The sequence below is a fragment of the Talpa europaea genome, assembly GCF_964194135.1.
Source record: "Talpa europaea genome assembly, chromosome: 9".
Classification (NCBI taxonomy): Eukaryota; Metazoa; Chordata; class Mammalia; order Eulipotyphla; family Talpidae; genus Talpa; species Talpa europaea.
Window position 1 is genome coordinate 6,080,972 of NC_140076.1, and position 18,631 is coordinate 6,099,602.

The window sequence follows — 18,631 nt, forward strand, 5'->3', positions numbered from 1 at the left end:
CCTAAAAATGTGAGTCTTGACCCCCTATTTCATACCATATACTAAAATAAAATTTCAATATGAAAAGTTAAACAATATCATCTAGAAGATAATGTGTGAGATGATTATGTGGGTGGTATTTCTTAGATAGGACATTAACTATAAGGACTTGATGAATAATGCTTCATTAAAACTGGGAACTTCTGTTCTTCAAACAAGTCCATTAAGAAAGTGAAAAGGCAAGCCATAAAATGGGAGAAGATATTTTCAGAATATATATTCAGCACAGGGTTTGTATCTAGAATATATAAAAACTCCTATACATTAATTAGAAAAGCCAGACAATCCAATTTTTTTAAAAAAATGAGCAAAAGACCTGAAACAGACACCTTCTGGAATATCCAAATGGCTATTAAACATGTGAAAAGGTAACCGACATCATTACTCACATGAGAAATGCAAATAAACGATGGAATGAAATACCACTACATGTTCACCAAATTGGCTAAATCGGCAAAACTGACAATATCAAGTGTTGGCAAGGGTATGGCACAACTGGAACTCTCATACACTGTAGTGAAGTGTTAATTGGTACAATTACTTTAGAAATCTGCATGGAGACTCTATCAAAGCTCCTACATAAACATCCAATGGAAATATATACATCTCTGCACCAAAGTAGATGTACAGGAAGGTTCCAGGCAGCATTGCTCATAATGATCAAAAAGTGGAAACAACTCAAAGGTCCATCAAGAATAGACTGGGTACACATTCATGTGTAAATACACTGCCAAGCAATGAACTTGAATGAAAGACTGCTGTTTGCAACAATGCAGATGATTACCACATTATAATGCTGAATTAAAGAAGCCAATTGCAAGAGAACAGAGTATATAATTCTATCTACTCAATGTTCAAAAGCAAACAGATGAAGCTCTGGTACAGAAGTCAGGTTAGTGGGTGCCTTTCAAGGGAGTAGTGTAGGGTAAAGGCATGTAGGAGGGTGCGGTGGTGCTGGCCATGTTCTGTTTCATGATCTGGGTGCTGTGTGTTTGTGCTGTTAAAGTGCTATATGGGTGTGTTAGTCAAAAAACAAGACTACAGAAATCTGGACTACTGGGCTGTGCTAGAGACCAAGCAGGAGGCAAATGAATTCATCCAATAAACTCAAGGGAGAAGGATAGGCCTGGGACCACTGGACACATTAGTCCAAAGAAGACTATGTGAGCCTGAGAGAAGAAGAGAGTCAGAAAGACCCGCAGATTTGGCCTGAGTTGTGGGAATCTGGAGGGAGTTGTGAGATGAGGAGAGTCCATTCTGATTTCTCTTCTATAGTATGAGACTCGGTTTCCCACCTGGACTTGACACCGAATGGAGTCTGGGCCTCTGGGAATCTGGGGGCAGAAGGGAAGATGGGTGTCTGGGACCCATCTGGCCTTACTAGTTTGTCTTACCCTACAGGGTCGAAGCCCCACACACCCCTGTGCTGGAGACCCCAACTTCTACTATGATAAGGCTGCTGGGAAGTGCTGTTACCTCTGTTCTAAGGGTAAGTCAGGGCATGGGGGTACCCCAAGTTGCAGCACTCTGCTGGAATTGGGGGGTGGGAAAGATGGGGGCCAACATTATCATTGTTGTAAATTGACTATTGGTTTCTGAAGGCTTTTGATTTGTAGCTGACCCTATTGAACCCCTACTCTACCTGCTGCTCTGAGACATTCACACATGTTATATCCTCTCACCAGATCCTCTCAATGAGCCTTCATTGTTCTCATAACAGATGAGGCTGCTGGGGCTCTTTGAGGCTAAGTAACCTGCCCAGGTCTTTGGGAAATGGCGGAGCTGGCTGGGGCTGGAGCCTAGGGTCCCACGTCTCCGAAGCCTGGATTATCCACACCCTCGGGTCTCCCCTCATTTCTGGGCCCAGAAGTCCTTGATAGTCCTCATCTTCTGCCGCCTAGCGGATGGGTGCCAGGACTTTCGATTCTGCTGGAATCACTCTCCCAGCTCAGCGCTCCCTCCCTGGCATGCTTGCCACCCACTGTCCACTGATTGACTCTGGGCACAGTAACAGGAAATCCTTGCAGAACAGGGATGAACCTCATTGCCCCTGCAGAGGACTCAGGCAGAGGAGGTGAGGGACTAGAACAGGGTGGTGAGGCAACATCATCCTGCCGTTGTCACTGAACACCCCAAGGCGCAGCTGGTGGTGTGAGCTGGGGGCAGGGCAGGGTGGTGGACATGGGTGAGGCTGAGCAGTGGTCTCTGACTTGCCAGTGGAGGTGTGAGGACCGCCCATTGAATGTGGGCAGGGCCTTCCGGTTGGTGAAGGGTGAGCTCTGGGCATTGCTGTCTGGAGCGTGAGACCCGGATGCACAAAGTCACCAAAGATTTGTGGCTGCAACTGGAAGCCCCAGAGGGCACCCACGGCCCAAATGAAACATTTTGCGAAAGAACTTGATATTTTCTATTCCCAAAAGAGTCATCATAAAGGGAAAAAGTAGAACTTTATTGGACTTGTTCGCCTTATTTTATGGTTTTGTGCTAGTTTTGAAGTAGATGTCAAGTGGGTTCTCAGGCTTCTCAGTGCTGGGAACTTCAATGCCCAACCAGAGGGGAGGGCCACCCACATACCTACCCTTTCCTCCATGCATCACCCCTCCCCGCTCCTCACCTCTCCAACCTCCCCTCTCGACCCCTTCTCATGCTTTCTTCTAGCTGTCCCCTTCCATCTACCCACCCGTCTGGGTCCGCTCAGGCCCCATAACCAAATACCACAGCTTGGGGGGCTAAAACAACAGACATTTATTTTCTGACAGTTCTTGGGGTCAAAAGTCCAAGATCAAAGAGACAGCAGGATTTGGTTTCTGGGGACCCCTCTCTTCTTGGCTTGCAGATGACCACCTTTTCATGGGAGGCTGGGGGAGAGAGAGGGAGACAGGAGAGATCACGTCTTCTTTTTTTTTTTTTTTTTAAAGATGTATTTCTTTATGCATATAAGAACTAGGCCAGAGGTGCAGGGGGTGAGAGGATTTCCCAGAGACAGTGTGGGGAACAGAACAGGCGGATCTACTGAAACACACTGCTGAGGGGAGCAGCGGGCGAGACCGGAGAGGTCTGCTGCGCCATGTGGGTAGCTCCCTGGCTGGGGATAGCTTCATAGTGCTGACTTAACCCCTGTGCCACCAGGGAGGCCCCTCGCTCCCTCTTATCAGGCCACCAATACTCTGGAATCGGGACTCCATCCTTATGGCCTCATTAACCTTCATTACCTCCTAAAAGCCAACCTCCCAATGAAGCCCTATGGTGGGGGCAGCTTCAACATATGAATTTGGGGTGACACAATTCAGTCCATAGCACCTTCCCCTCCCATCCGCCTTTTCACCCATACTTCCGTCCCTGTCCAATAACTGCTTCCCAGTCTTTCTCACAGCAGGGCCACTCTGTACCTTCCCAGCTTCCCCCCGACCCTGCTCCAGGAGCTCTTGCTTAGTATCCTCTGGCCAGGTCTCTAGCCTTTGTGCCGGCCTTTCAGCTCCCGGGATGCCCCCCAACCTGCAATCCGGGCACCCCCTCCTGCACGAAGCCTCCCTTGGCAGCCACAGGGTGGCTGCTCGCACCCTGCTCTCCCCAGGCAGCTGCCTCCGGTCTGGAGTGCTGGGCCCACAGTGCTTGGTGACTTTCCGTGGGACCCACAGTCCCAGCCGCAGGGGGAAAGGCAGACACGTCCCTCAGCGTCCTCTGTCCCTTTGACCTGTTCTGACTGGGGGAGGTGGGGGTGGGGGTGGAGAGCCCCAGGATCCCTTCGAATGGACTCTGTGCCTCGCGAAGAGGGGGCTCCCTTCCCCTTGTGTCACCCATCCAATGCCTAGTGGCTGGGGGGTGGCCGAACACCTCGTGTTGGTATGGTGGATGGGGCCTTTTGCTGGAGTTTTATTGACCTTGTGCTTCCGGGCAAGCAAGAGAGCAAAACTGAAAAACCCACAAAAACCCCTTCCTCTTCTCTCGGGGAAATTTGTGACATTTTGCCCGCCCTCTGCAATCAGCGCTGGGCTGTGTGGTGGGGTTTGCACCGGGGAGGGTGGGCGGAGGAAGGAAACCGGGAGACCTTTGAGAAATTAAATATCCTTGAATCCCTCTGCTCACGCAGGCCTGTGCCGCCCTTTCTAGCCTCCTTGACAGCTGATCCCCGGCACTCGGCTTACACACCCTCGGGGACGGGGCGCCCACTCGCTGCAGCGGGTGACACTGATTGACTGTGCTCTGTACCAGCCACTGTGGAGAGCTCTTGACCTACTTACATAACCCCGATAGGAAGCGCAGAGAGGAAACCTGCACGTGGCAGAGTTCAGGGATTTGCCCACCGTCACGTGCCGCTAAGTGGCTAAGCGGCTTCATAGTCTAACTCAGAACCCCGAGCTCCGCCCCAAGGCCCTGCATTTGAGGAGGCCTAGAACACATGCCTTCCTATTCTGCACCCTGGATCCCCCTCCTTTTTTGCATACGAAGGGTCTTCTGCAGATGTTTGAGGCTGGTCCATGGGGGAGGGGTGGGTGTGAGCCGCGCCCAGTGTTGGGTGGACAGCGTGGCTGCTGTGGGTCCAGGCAGGTATTTATCACCTTGTTCCAGGAGCTGGGGGCTCCTCCCAGGACTGTAAGCAGGAGGAGGAGGGAGGAGGCCTCCCTGGCTCTCCCTGCCCCTGGCCGGTTGTTCCCCTCCTGCCTGCAGTTCTCCCTCAGGGCACCTAACATGCATCTCGCAGCTACAATTCCAAAGCACAAGAAGAGCACATCTGATGACCAAGCTAAATCCAGATGTCCACCTCTGTTCTGGCCACCTAAGGCCATTGCTGCCCTAGACTGCTGTTGGGGAGCGGGTGGGGTTAAGTGAAGGGCAGAGGGAAGCTCTCCAAGAAGCGTGGCCACCTCTCCAAATACATCTGCTGCAGCTGGCTGTTAGCAACTGGCTGGTGCTGATGGGAGTTAAGGGAACATGTTCCTGGGGACCTGAGCTCTTCTTCATCCATGCGGTCTTTATAACTTGCCCAAGGTCACGCAATGGTAGTCCTGGAACCCCATTTCTTTTTTCAGACCTGTGACACCTCTGCCAGCTGCCTTTCAGTAAGGTCTGCCCCATGGACTCCCCTGCCACCATCTAGAACATGGGCATTGAATGGGTATTTGGGGGAAGGAAGGGTAGAGCTGGGAAGGGCCTCAGGGATGAGAGGTGGAGGATGGTGAGGACATGGCCTGGATGTCTCTGGTTCTTTCCTAGGATCGGACTCAAAGAAGCAGTGCCCGCGGGGGCCTTCCGACTGCAGAAAACAGTGTGACCCCGACCACTACGTCAATCGGGAGGGCCGCTGCACAGCCTGTGTGACCTGTAGAGGAGGTAAGACCTGTCCTCCTGCCTGGGGAGCAGGGGGTGCCTCCCAGAGGCAGAAAATCTGGAGGTGGGGCGTGGGAAGATTTGGTGCCTGTACTCTGAATTGGGTCCCCTGGTACCTCAGTTTATCCCTCCAGATTTGTGAATTGATAACAGCCAGGATCTTTTGCAGCCATACTTTCAGGAGAAACTTAGTTGATGTTTTCCCTCAAGAGAGGGGCTCACGTTTATTGAGCTTGATTTTTGCAAAAGCCTGAGGAGATGATTTTCCTTATTTTTTTTTTTAAGATTTATGTATTTATGCATACAAGAGCTGGGGTACAGGCCAGAGGTGTAGGGGGTGAGAGGATTCACCAGAGACAGAGTGGGGAGCAGAACAAGCAGATTGACCAAAGTACACTGCTGAGGGGAGCAGTGGGTGAGACAGGAGAGGTCTGCTGCGCTATGTAGGTTGCTCCCTGGCTGGCTGGGGATAGAACTTGTGCTGCAGAGGCTGTGGACAGCTTCATAGGTTGCGTCTTAACCCCTTGCATCACTGGGGAGGCCCAAGGAGATGATTTTCTTATCCTGGCTTTCTGGTGATGAAACTGAGGCATGGTGAGGCAGAGGGCCTGCCAAAGTTACAAAACTCTGGTGAATGGCAGAACCAGATTTGGAGCAATGTTATCTATGAAGGGCTGTCTCTTTCCCTAAGGCCACGATAGGCCCAGGGAAGCTCTTTCAGTAAGCCTTTGAGCTGCTCTTGGCTTCTGATTAGTGAATGTGGCTTGCGTGCTGGCTGGTGTTGGCTTAGTTTTTGCGTAGGTTTGTGTGTGTTGGGGGAGGGAGGTGTGAGGTAGAGAAATTGGTTGAGATTTCTTGTGGCCTAATAAACATCTAGCTTTTAGCATGTTTACTGCATTTGGGGGGGAAATGTGTATTGCATTTGTTGCATCCAAAATTCTAAAGCCTATTACACTGAACTGGTTAATTGTGTGTCAAAATAATATGCATCCTTATTTATTTTTGTCACATTCTTTTTTACTTAAGATTTACTTTTATTTATTTTTGCATACAAGAACTGGGGTGTAGGCCAGAGGTGTGTGTGGGTGGGGGGGAGAGGATTCACCAGAAACAGAGCGGGGAGCAGAACAGGCAGACTGACTGAAATCCACTGCTGAGGGGAGCAGTGGGGAGACAGGAGAGGTCTGCTGTGCCATGGGGGTCAGCTGCCTGGCTGGGGATCGAAGTCATGCTGCAGTGGCTGACGATAGCACTGTGTCTTTAACCCCTGCGCCACCAGGGAGAACACTTTAGTTTTATTTTTTATACTTATTCTTTGTGCACCTTGAATACATTTACCACAGCTTCTCTATTTTGAATTTATCATTTGGATTCACTGCTTGATTGGTTAGATTTCACTGATGTGAATTTTCCAAGAAAGATTCATCTTTGCATATTCCTTGACTGCTTTCCTGTTTGAGAGTATCTGTTGTCTATACTTGAATGACAACTTGGTTAGGTATAATATCATTCCTTCAGCACCTGTTTGCTAGAATTTTGTAGAATTCAGTGCACTGGTGTCTTGTGATTAATATACTGTGGAGGGGTCTGCAGTCAATCTTCCTTTCCCCCCCTTGTAGATGACTGTGAGAAAGGATTCTTTTTATCTTGAAAGATCAAAACTTTAGCCAGAATATGCCTTGATATTAATTGTTTGGAAACAGTTCTTCCTGGTATCCGGCATGTTTTGTTTGTCTTTCCTTCATTTCAGGGAAATCACCATGGATTTTTATCTCCATCTCTATTTCCACCTGCTCCCCTCCGCTCTATCTCTACCTACCACTACATCTCAGTATTAACTTTTGGAACTCCAGTTATACTTATGTTTGATTGTCTTTGCCTCTCTGCCTTGTCTATCATCTTCTTTAATTGCATAATAATTTTGTCTTTTTACTTTGCATTCACTGATATGGTCTCATTATTTTCTTTTTTCTTTCTTTTTTTTTTTTTTAAAGATTTATTTATTTATTTGTTTGTTTGTTTGTTTATTTATTCATTCATTCATTCATTCAATCACTGGGTACAGTCAGAAGCATGGGAGGGTGAGAGAATTCACCAGAGCCAGAGCAGGGAGCAGAACAGACAGACTGACTAAGTACACTGCTGAGGGGAGCAGTGGGTGCGGCAGGAGAGGTCTGTGCGCCATGTGGGACCTTCACCGGTGGCCGGGGATCAAACCGGTGTTTCAGAGGCTGGGGGCAGCTTCGCAGCCCAGCGCTCAACCACTGCGCCACCAGAGAGGCCCTGGTCTCATTCTTTTCTTCATGCCATTAATTTAATTTTCTGTCTAGTCACTTTTGTACCCCCAGCACCCATGGATACTGGTAGTTTCTTTATTGTAGTTCTAATGATGGTGCTGCTGCAGTTTTCTGCAGTTGGTTCTGCAATTTTCCTTCTCTCATCCTTTAAGAAGTCATCTTGGGGCCTCCCTGGTGGCGCAGCGATTGAGCACTGGGCTGTGAAGCTGCCCGCAGCCTCTGCAGCGCCAGTTTGATCCTCAGCTACAGGTGAGGGTCCCACATGGCGTGCAGACCTCTTCTGCTGCCCGCTGCTCCCTCCAGCAGTGTATTTTGCTGGTCTGCCTGCTCTGTTCCCTGCTCTGGCTCTGGTGAATTCTCTCACCCTCCCATGCTTCTGACTGTACCCAGTGCTTGTATAAATAAAAATATTAAATAATAATAATAATAAATAAATAAAAAAGTCATCTTTTCTCTGAGTTCTTCAAATTGATGTTCTTATTAAGTCCCTTCATAGTGTGAAGCACTTCTGAAGTTGCTTGTATTTGTTTCAGACTAGGTTTATTTTTTATTTTTTTTAAAGATTTATTTATTCATGCATACAAGAGCTGTGGTACAGGCCAGAGGTGCAGGAGTGAGAGGATTCACCAGAAACAGAGTGGGGAGCAGAACAAGCAGATCTACTGAAATACACTGCTGAGGGGAGCAGCAGGGAGACAGGAGAGGTCTGCTGCACCATGGGGGTCAACTCCCTGGTGGGCCAGGGATCGAACTGGTGCTGCAGAGGCTGTGGATAGCTTCACAGTGCTGCATCTTAACCCTTTGCACCGCCAGGGAGGCCCTGTTTCAGACTAGGTTTATTGTCTTTGCAAATGTATTCTTATCAATGTTGATCTTTCTGTTTCTTTTTCTTCTCCTACTTCCTTCCTCCCTTCTTTCTTTTCTCTACAGTGTGTTTGCAGAATTACTGTGGCATATCTTTACTTCTTGCTCAAGCTTAGCAAGGGAAACAGCTCTGTCCCTGACTTCTTTTTGCCCTGATACAATATGGGTGACTTTTCCTATACACCCATCCCACCTCAGTGGGCTCTAAGTTATCTTCCCAGGTAAGGCTTCAGCTAGGAACTGTTACTTTTTAAAAAACAAGGCAAAATATACGTAACATAAAATCTATCATCTTAGCTATTTTTAAGTGCACTGTTCTTTGGCATTAAGCACAGTCATATATTTGTTTTGTTTTGTTTTTAAAGATTTATTTATTTTTATACAAGAGCTGGGGTACAGGCCAGAGGGTGAGAGGATTCACCAGAGACAGAGCGGGGAGCAGAACAGGCAGACGACCGGAAAATAGTGCTGAGGGGAGTCCGGGTGAGACAGGAGAGGTCTGCCACGCCATGTGGGACTCTCCCTGGCCGGCCAGGAATCGAACCTGCACTGCAGAGGCTGAGGACAGCCTCACAGTGCTGGGCTCAACCTGCTGTGCCTCCGGGGAGGCCCCCAGTCATATTTTTGAGCAACCATCACCATCATCCAGTTCTAGAACTTTTTGGCTTCCCCAACTAAAATTTTGTCCCCTTAAAACTATCTCCTTATTTCCCCAACCCACTCCCAGCCTTTGGCAATTACCATTCTCTCTCTCTATGAATGTGGTTCTCTGTCTCTATGAATCTGGTTCTCTCTCTCTTCACATAAGTAAAGTGAGACAATATTTATTCTTTTGTAACTGGCTTATTTCGTCTTCAACATGCATCCACATTGTAAGCATGTGTTTCCTTGCTGAATAATCTTCCATTGGATGGCTCTAGCATATGTTGTATCTATTTATGTCCATTTATAATGGACATTTGGGTGCCCACTTACTTCCACTTTCTGGCTCTTGGGAATAATTCTGCTGTGAATGTGGTTATGCAACTATCTGGTGAGTCTCTGCTTTCAATTCTTTTGGGCTTATACCCAGAAGTGGAATTGCTGGATCATGTGTGGTAATACTATGTTTATTTTTTTTGATGAATCTTGAATGTTAACTTTTGAGATTGATTTTGTATTTGAAAGACCTCTGGGGAGCCTGAGGGCCTAGTGGGAGGCAGAGCACAGCCAGAAATAGATGTTGTGCTCCTATTTTTAAAGGTCAAGCCTGGAAGAGGTTTACTATCACTGCTGTCCACATCCCATTAGGCAAATCTTGGTCACCTGACCCCAAACCAACTGTTGGAGATGCTGGGTAATAGTCTTTCTCCTAGCTCATGTGAACAGGAGCTGGTAAACACATAGCATTATGTTCCAGGGCATTCATTTCTACCTGCAATTTTCTTTTGTATCTCTGGGATATATTACAGACTCTAAAGACTTGTTCTTATTTGTGTCTGCTTTCTGGAGCATTCTTTCTGAGCTTGGTACTCTTAGTGCTGGTTCTCTGTGAACTTCAGTGATTTTCAGATCTTCACATTATATCTGATACTCTGAGGAGCTGGCCTGGATCTGTGGACTTGAGTGAAGTTCATTGGCTAGTTCACACATGGATAAGTATAAAGAACTTTTTCTTTCTTTCTTTCTTTCCTCAAGATTTATTTATTTATGAATGCCCTGAGAGGTCAGATTGCCGTCAGACATGGCCCATGGACATGAACATGGCCCATGGACATGAACATGGCTATGGACATGGCCATGGTAAAATGGAACTTCCAGACTATAAACAATGGACGATAGAAGGAACACCTTTAGAAATTGTCCAGGAGAAGCTGGCTGCACAAGGGCTAAGGGATCCATGGGGCCGCAATGAAGCTTGGAGATTCATGGGTGGCTTTGCAAACAATGTTTCCTTTGCTGGTGCATTATTAAAAGGATTCAAATGGGGATTTGCTGCATTTGTGGTAGCTGTGGGAGCTGAATATTACCTGGAGTGCCAGAATAAAGAAAATCACTGCAAATAAAACAGAAGTAACTTAGTGGCTTCTTAATTCATAAAAATAAGATTTCTTAACTGTAACCTATTTACATGTGTTTGTCCCTTAAAGAATACTAGTAAGATTTAATAAAGTAAGAAAAGGTAAAAAAAAAAAAAAGATTTATTTATTTATGCATACAAGAACTGGGGTGTAGGCCAAAGGTACAGGGGGTGAGAGGATTCACCAGAAACAGAGTGGGGAGCAGAATAGGAGGATCCACTTAAATGCACTGCTGAGGGGAGCAGCAGGCAAGGCAGGAGAGGTCTGCTGCGCCATGTGGGTTGCTCCCTGGCCGGATGGAGATCGAACTCATGCTGCCGTGGCTGGCGATAGCTTGATAGCGCTGTCTAACCTCTGCGCCACCAGGGAGGCCCCAACGAGTTTTTCTTCAGATAATGAGTTTTGAACTTCTGTTGCTAGGCCCCTGGGTAGCCCTCCCGCCACTGTATTTGTGTCTTCTGCTCCAGCCACCTGGGACTGCGCTCAAGGTCATGGCTTCTGCACATGTTCAGGCTCTATCATTTGTAGATCAGCCTGGACCTGTGAAAGCAAACCTGGAAGGGAAAATAGATAACCTTTTGCCAGGTCTGTGCTCTAGGATCTGAGACACTTGAACAGTTTAACCTCCACATCCTCTTTATCCCACTCATTTTTCAGTAGGAATGTTGCTTATCTTGGCTTTTGTAAATAATGTTGCAATGAACATAGAGATGTGTGTATCTTTTCAATTGAGTGTTTTCATGATCTTTGGGTCAATACCTAGAAGTGGAGTGGCTGGATTGTATGGTATGTCTTTTCTTTTGTAACATTTTATTTATTTATTTTTGCATAGAATAATTGGAGTGCAGGCCAGAGGTGCAGGGGGGTGGGAAGATTCACCAGAGACAGAGTGGGGAGCAGAGCAGGTGGATTGACTGAAATACGCTGCTGAGGGGAGCAGCGGGCAAGGCAGGAGAGGTCTGCTGCGCCATGTGGGTCAGATCTCTGGCTGGGGATTGAACTCAGGCCATGGAGGTGCTAGCATTGCAACATAATACCTAGGCCATCAGGCAGGCCTTGTATGGTATTTCTATTTTTGAATTCACCAGAGCCAGAGCGGGGAGCAGAACAGGCAGACTGACGAAATACACTGCTGAGGGGAGCAGCGGGCGTGGCAGGAGAGGTCTGCGCACTATGTGGGACCTTCGCTGGCAGCCGGGGATCGAACCGGCACTGCAGAGGCTGTGGGCAGCTTCGCAGCCCAGTGCTCAGCCGCTGTGCCACCAGGGGAGGCCCTCTATTCTTAATTTTTTTGAGAAATTGCTGTGCTGCTTTCCATAGTGGCTGCACCAATTTACATTCCCTACAGTGACCGATGCTCCACTCCCTGCCAACTCTTGTTTCTTTTGTCTTTGATAACAGGCCATTCTAACAGGTGTGAGGTGATACCAGGTGATTTTGATTTGCATTTTCCTGATAAGTGCTGATAAACATCATTTAATGTGCCCAGGGCCTTTGTTCCTCTTTGTGGCTGAATGCCATTGTATTATATGGGTTTACTACATTTTTTGAAAATATTTATTTATTTATGCATACAAGAGCTGGGGTATAGGCCAGAGATGCAGGGGGTGAGAGGATTCACCAGAGACAGAATGGGGAATGGAACAGGCAGACTGACTGAAATACACTGCTGAGGGGAGCAGTGGGGAGACAGGAGAGGTCTGCTGCGCCATGTGGGTTGCTCCCTGGCCAGCTGGGGATCGAACTTGTATTGCAGAGGCTGTGGATTGCTTCATAGTGTGGTGCTTAACCCCTTGCGCCACCAGGGAGGCCTGGGTTTACTCCATTTTGTAGATCTATTCATTTGTTGGTAGATATTTGGATTTTCCCACTTTTTGATTATTGGATATGATCATTTGTGTTCGGTTTTTGGTGTGGACATATGTTTTCAGATCTTTTGGATGTATACCTAGGAGTGTGGTTGCTGAATCCTGTGGCAATTCTGTTCAGTTTTTTGAGGAATTGCCGTACTGATTGCCAAGTGCAGCACTGGATGACATTCCTACAGGAAGTATATATAAGAGCTCCAATTTCTCCACATCCTCGCCAACACTTATTATTACCTGTTTTTTCATCCTATCCATCCTAGCGGCTGTGAGACGGCATCTCATTATTTATTTTATTTATTTATGCATTAAAGAACTGGGGTACAGGCCAGAGGTGCTGGGGTGAGAGGATTCACCAGAGACAGAGTGGGAAGCAGAACAGGCAGATTGACTGAAATATACTGCTGAGGGGAGCAGCGGGCAAGACAGGAGAGGTCTGCTGCACCATGTGGGTAGCTCCCTGCCCAGGGATCAGATTTGTGCTGCAGTGGCTGCCGATAGCTTCATAGTGCTGAGTCTTAACTCCTTGCGCCACCAGCGAGGATTTCTTCTATTTCTTTTTGCCCTTTTTTTAAATTGGGACATTAATTTCTTTTTCATACCATTTTAGTGCTCACCAGAATATGGGCTGGGCGGCTGCCTCTTGCACTCCTCTCAAGTGTGCTTTGGGAAGAAGGACCATGTGTGCCAACTGTGCTACCCAGCAGAGGGCACAGCAGTATCTTCTCTCACAAGCTGGATGTCCCCAGGATTCTCAGATCCCTCCCCTCCCTGTCCCACTATCCTCTGTGACCCTTCTGTGTCCCTTGGCAGATCTTGTGGAGAAAAAGCCATGCTCGGGGAACTCCGCCCGTGTCTGTGAATGCCGGCCTGGCATGTTCTGTGCCACGTCAGTCAGCAACACCTGTGCCCGCTGCCTCCCCCACTCCGTCTGCCCGCCAGGGATGGTTGTCAAATTCCAGGGTAAGCACCCCCACCCTCTGCCCAGGACCACAACCCATGCGATTTGCACCACCTCGTGGTGATTTCCACATGGCCTTAATTGCCCATGTCCTCCTTCCTGCTGGACAGTCATGTCTCTAGGCACCCAGAGGCCCTCCTGGCCCTTCCGCACCTTGTCTCTGGGCTCAGAGAGACCCTCCAGGCCCGTGATACAAGTCTGGCTGAGGAGGTCTTACTTGATTTCAGGCCTATTGGGACTTTGTACAATTTTGCATCTGAGATGGTCCTGCCCCTCCCTGGCTGCAGTTTCCCCATATGTAAAATGCAAGGGAGGGAGTGTCTAGCTTTTGGAGCCTTTTCCAGCTCAGGAACTCTTAGGTCTGTGGAAGGTGGCAGTGAAATTCAGTCTTCACCTGCGGACCGGCTCCCCTGCAAGGCTCTCAAGATGTGTTCCTCATGTGGCACACGGTGGCGCCAGAGAGGGGTTTGCTGCCCATCGCAGGAAACATTGATCCCTTAGGGTGGTACCTGGGGCCACACGTGGTAGGGCCACAGTGCGCCACAGGGTGGTAGGCACATTAGGCCCACTCTGTTTATCTTGACCACAGCCTTTGAGAAGTATATTATAATCATTCAACTTACCTGGCACAGGTAAGTCAACAGGGTGTGACAGAGACAGCAGATAAACCCAGGTCCTCAATTGGCCAGCTGCACTGAGATGCACTGTCAGTACATAATAGCCGCTGGACTTCAAAGACAAAGAAAAAAAGATTGTAAGACATCTCATGAATTGTTTTATATTGAGTACCTGTGGACCTCAAATTGTAGAAATGTTACTTAAATTAATTTTTCACTTCCTTTCACTTTTTACAATAAATTAAAAATATCATTAAATGATCAAATTAAGACCAAAATAATATCATGAGTGATTCCCACTGTTCCCACTGGCCAGTGTCCATTTGGAAGTGCGCCCACTTTGGGCTGTCAACCCTGACGGACTTCTAGGTTCCCCGGCGGCCCTCCCCATGGGGCAGCTCATGGGCCTCAGTCCCCAGCTCAAACAGGGAAAGCAGTTTTGGTTTCGGATTCAGCCCCAGGCTAAACGTACGTGGACTTTCTTTCCAGAAATTCTTGAAGCTCCATACAGCTAACTATTAATATGGTAACTCCATTTTACAAGCCGGGAAATCAAGGTCCAGGGATGACAGGTAAATGTCAGAGCAGAGAATATTTGAGCCAGCTGTTATCACCCTATCATACTGCTCACAGATAAGATAAGTTAGCCATGTCTGACCCTCCACCGAATCCTTCAGACCCCAATCCTGCACATGTGGGTTACTTTCTAAGCGAAGAGACAGGTGCTGTTTGAGCACCTACTATATGTCACAGAGTGTGGTAGGCACATTAGGCCCACTCTGTTTATCTTGACCACAGCCTTCGGGAAGTATGTTATAATCATTCAACTTACCTGGCACAGGTAAGCCAATGGGGTGTGACAGAGACAGCAGATAAACCCAGGTCCATGTGATGGAAAGTACTTTGTATTTTCATCTCTACTCTGCTTCCACCCAGTAGTCTTCAGAACTCTTTGGGTTGCAAGTAACAAAATCCCAATTTGGGGGGCTCATGGAACAGTATAACTGGAGGATTGCTCCAAGCAGCTTCAGGCATGGCTGGATCCAGGAGCTCTTTTCTATCTCTCATCTCTACTTCCCACACACGTGGGTTGTCTGTAAGATACCTACCAGCAGCTCCAGGCAAAGACAGCTCTCCTATCTACATTTTCAACAACCAAACCAAAACAAAACTTTGAAATTGCATCTCTTAGGCATGTCTAACTATCATGGCCAGAGGAGTGGAATGGATTGATTGGTTCAGCCTGGTCCCATAGCTTCTCCTGGAAGGGAGGGGGTGGTTGGTTCCAGCCCCTATCCCTTCTCTGGTGAGAAGTCTATCTAGAAACGTGGGGCTCTTCAATACCAAGTCTGAAGACTTGCCATCTCCCACCTCCCTGCAGGTACAGCTCAGAAGGACACTGTCTGTGAGAAGCCTTCCCCAAGGACCAGCCGCAAGTGCAGCGCCAGCTCAGAGGACTGCAGGGCACCTGCCAGGTGACTCCCGGCCTCTCCCATCCAGCTGACCTCAACATGGGGCTGTACCACTGCACCTGATGCCTAGGGCACAGCTGGGCTGGGCGGGCCATGTGCTTCATTCAGCCCAGGATGTCAGGACTCCAGGGCACCTCTCTGCCAAGCCCACATCATTTGAGCCATCCCCCCAACCCCAGCCTGTCCTGAGCACACTGGAGACACAGGAGCTGACCATGGCATCCCGGAGGATGTGGGAGAGGGTGTGGGGCCCCTTCACTATGGAGATGGTTTGCCTCACTTGCAGACCTCCCTGGCCCGTCAGAATTGTTAGCCTCATCTCTGGCTTCCTTCTCTGCAGCACCACCGCCCTGGCCGAGCCCTCCCTGATCTCCCCGGCCAGCTCTGAGGCCAGGACCATGCTTCTCGGAGAGCGCACCTCCCTGGCCCCAGAAGATATTTTTAAAATGACTCCCAACTCTCTCTCCTCTGAGGGGAAACCCAGTCCAGATTCAGGTAATTTCTCCAGGGAAGCTGTGGGTTGTCTCCGGGGCTCCCGTGTCTGATGGCTGGGCGGCACTGAGCTGTGCTCTCCCCCAGTTTGCAGGGGAGAGGGTCTCGAGGTCTCATATGGGGCTGAGACCTTGGGCCGGGGAGGCTGGAGAAGGGCTCAGTTACTCCAGCTCTGGGTTGGCTCCACTGTGCCAGTCCCCTGGGGCAGCTGCTGCCATGCGCCCCCTGCTGGACAGAACGGGTGAGCCTCTGTGGCGGAGAGTCTCCTGGAGACAGATTGGGGCCTCTGCGTTTCTTTCTTTTTAGTGCTCAGTAGCACACTGCTTTTTATTTTTTCAATTTTATTTTTTTATTTAATTTAATTTTTATTTTTAAGATTTTTAAAAAAGATTTATTTATTTATTTATTTATTTATTTATTTATTTATTTATTTATACAAGCACTGGGTACAGTCAGAAGTGCGGGAGGGTGAGAGGATTCACCAGAGCCAGAGCAAAGAGCAGAACAGGCAGACCGACGAAATACACTGCTGAGGGGAGCAGCGGGTGAGGCAGGAGAGGTGTGTGCGCCATGTGGACCCTCGCTGGCGGCCGGGAATCGAACTGGCGCTTCAGAGGCCGCGAGCAGCTTTGCAGCCCAGTGCTCAACTGCTGCACCACCAGGGAAGGCCCTTTTTTTCAATTTTAATTTATTTTTGTGTAGAAGAACTGGGGTTCAGGCCAGAGGTGTTGGGGAGGGAGTGAGAGGATTCACCAGAGAGAGAGTGGGGAGCAGAACAGGTGGATCTACTGAAATACACTGCTGAGAGGAGCAGCAGGGAGACAGGAGAGGTCTGCCGTGCCATGTGGGTAGCTCCCTGGTCGGGGATCGAACGCAGGCCATAGCGGCGATAGCATTATAGTGCTGAGACTTAACCCCAGTGAACAGTGAGACAGCGAGGGGCCCCAGGCAGAGTGGAAACAGTGGTCTAAGAAGGGAGCAGACGTGGGTGGGGGCAGTTAGGAGACTGTGCTCCTCTCCTGTGTGGCCTTAGACACATTCCTCCCCTCTCTGAGCCTCAGGATACCTCCTCAGAAGCAGGACAGATCTGATTGCAGAGTTGGGGGTGTCAGGGATTAGAGGAGAGAAGGCCTTTGCCAGGTGGTCCAGTCTGCAACCTCTTTGCTTCTTCCACAGGGTTGTCCCTCCAGCAGCCGTGCCCGCCGGGGTCCCCTGACTGCAGGAAGCAGTGTGACCCCGACTACTACCTGGACCGGAGTGGCCTCTGCATGGCCTGTGTGACCTGTAAGAGAGGTGAGGACCTTGTCTTCCCTCCAGGGCCTCCTTCCAGGAGCAGAGGCATCTCAGAGGGGACTTGGGGCTGGGGGAGCCCTTATTTGGTCTTGGCTCAGCTCTCAGGAGCCCCATTCACCTCTGTGGGGTTCTGAGCACTCAGCTTCTGGTGATGCTCACCAGGAGTGTGGGTGCAGATATTGGTGACCTCCTTTCTGAGCATTTTCACCTTCTCCTGCTTTCCTGCAAGAAAAATACCATGAATAACCTCCTTGTCTCAGACCTTTTAAAAACTGTCCTTCAATGCCCATTTTATAGCAATGGAGGCTTTGGGAAGCTGGCACTTGGGGGTAGCAGGACTGGAGTTCGATGCTGGGGTCTGCCACCAGGTTCTGGGCTCTGTGCTCTCCTTTGTGCTACCACTAAGCACCTGCTCCGGACAAGCACTTATTGGGTGATATCAGGGTCTCAGCTGGAAAATGCAGAGGCCAGTGGCTGGAATTCTCTGAAAGACATTCCCTCATGATCTAGGGGTGGGGGGGCTCCGCTCCATGCTGGCCTCTGTGTGCCTTGCTTTTTGCTTCCTCTAGCTGGTGACTGGCTTCCAGGGCCAGGGCAACCAAGAGAAGCCACATCCCTTTTTATGACCCAGCCTTGTAAGCCACACAGCATAACTTCCAGCACTTTCTGCCTGTCAGTGCTGTCCCAAATCCCACTTCAGTCAAGGGGAGGAAACAAATGGTCCTTCTATTGATGGGCAGGGTCTGGAGAAACAGATGGGATCAGAAATATGGCTGTGGCATTTTGGGGAGAAATACAGTCATATGCAGAGATGGCTCTATCCCAAGAGAGCTTCCACTCCAGGTTGAAGGCAGGTGAGAACCTGCCCCGAATACATGGTGACTTGCAGCGTGGACTTGGAGCCCATGTGCCTGGCTTCAAATCTTGGCTCTAGCACTTGGGAGTTTATCTACTCAAGCAAGTTTCTATACGATCCTGTGCCTCTGTTTCCTCATCTGGGAAATGGATACAATCACAGTGCTATGTCAGAGAGGTGTTTTGGGGATAAGTCAGCTAGTTGACCTCGGCGGCGTGCTCACAATATAGAATATGCTGCCAAGCATATTCTATCGCTAGTGAGTGTAGCTGTTGTCCCACATCACCTCACCCACCTGCGCTCATGCAGAGTCCCTGAATGCTCCTCAGGTCCTGCTCACTTGAAGTTGCAGGAAGAAACCATGTGGGCACTTATCTTTAGCAGGCAGAGCATCCATGTGCCCTGCCGGCTGAGAAATGTCCTGAGCGAGCAGTCACTCTTGTCTGATCCGTGGATGCACTAACTCCATTTTCGCCCAAGATGGAGC

General features: G+C 49.0%; 1 protein-coding gene across 1 annotated transcript in view; it reads left to right on the forward strand.

Annotated features, from left to right (window-relative positions):
* Nucleotides 1-5,279: 5,279 nt before the first annotated feature.
* The window catches only part of TNFRSF8 (TNF receptor superfamily member 8), a gene marked incomplete at its 3' end in the record, with an annotated part of 29,083 nt that continues 15,731 nt past the window's right edge, over nt 5,280-18,631 (forward strand). Inside the window, exons 1-5 of the mRNA XM_084244070.1 lie at nt 5,280-5,370; nt 13,267-13,416; nt 15,413-15,506; nt 15,844-15,998; nt 17,172-17,288. Of these exons, the coding sequence (XP_084100196.1) occupies nt 13,329-13,416; nt 15,413-15,506; nt 15,844-15,998; nt 17,172-17,288 (454 nt within the window). The 5' untranslated portion in view covers nt 5,280-5,370; nt 13,267-13,328. The remainder of the gene's footprint in view (nt 5,371-13,266; nt 13,417-15,412; nt 15,507-15,843; nt 15,999-17,171; nt 17,289-18,631) is intronic.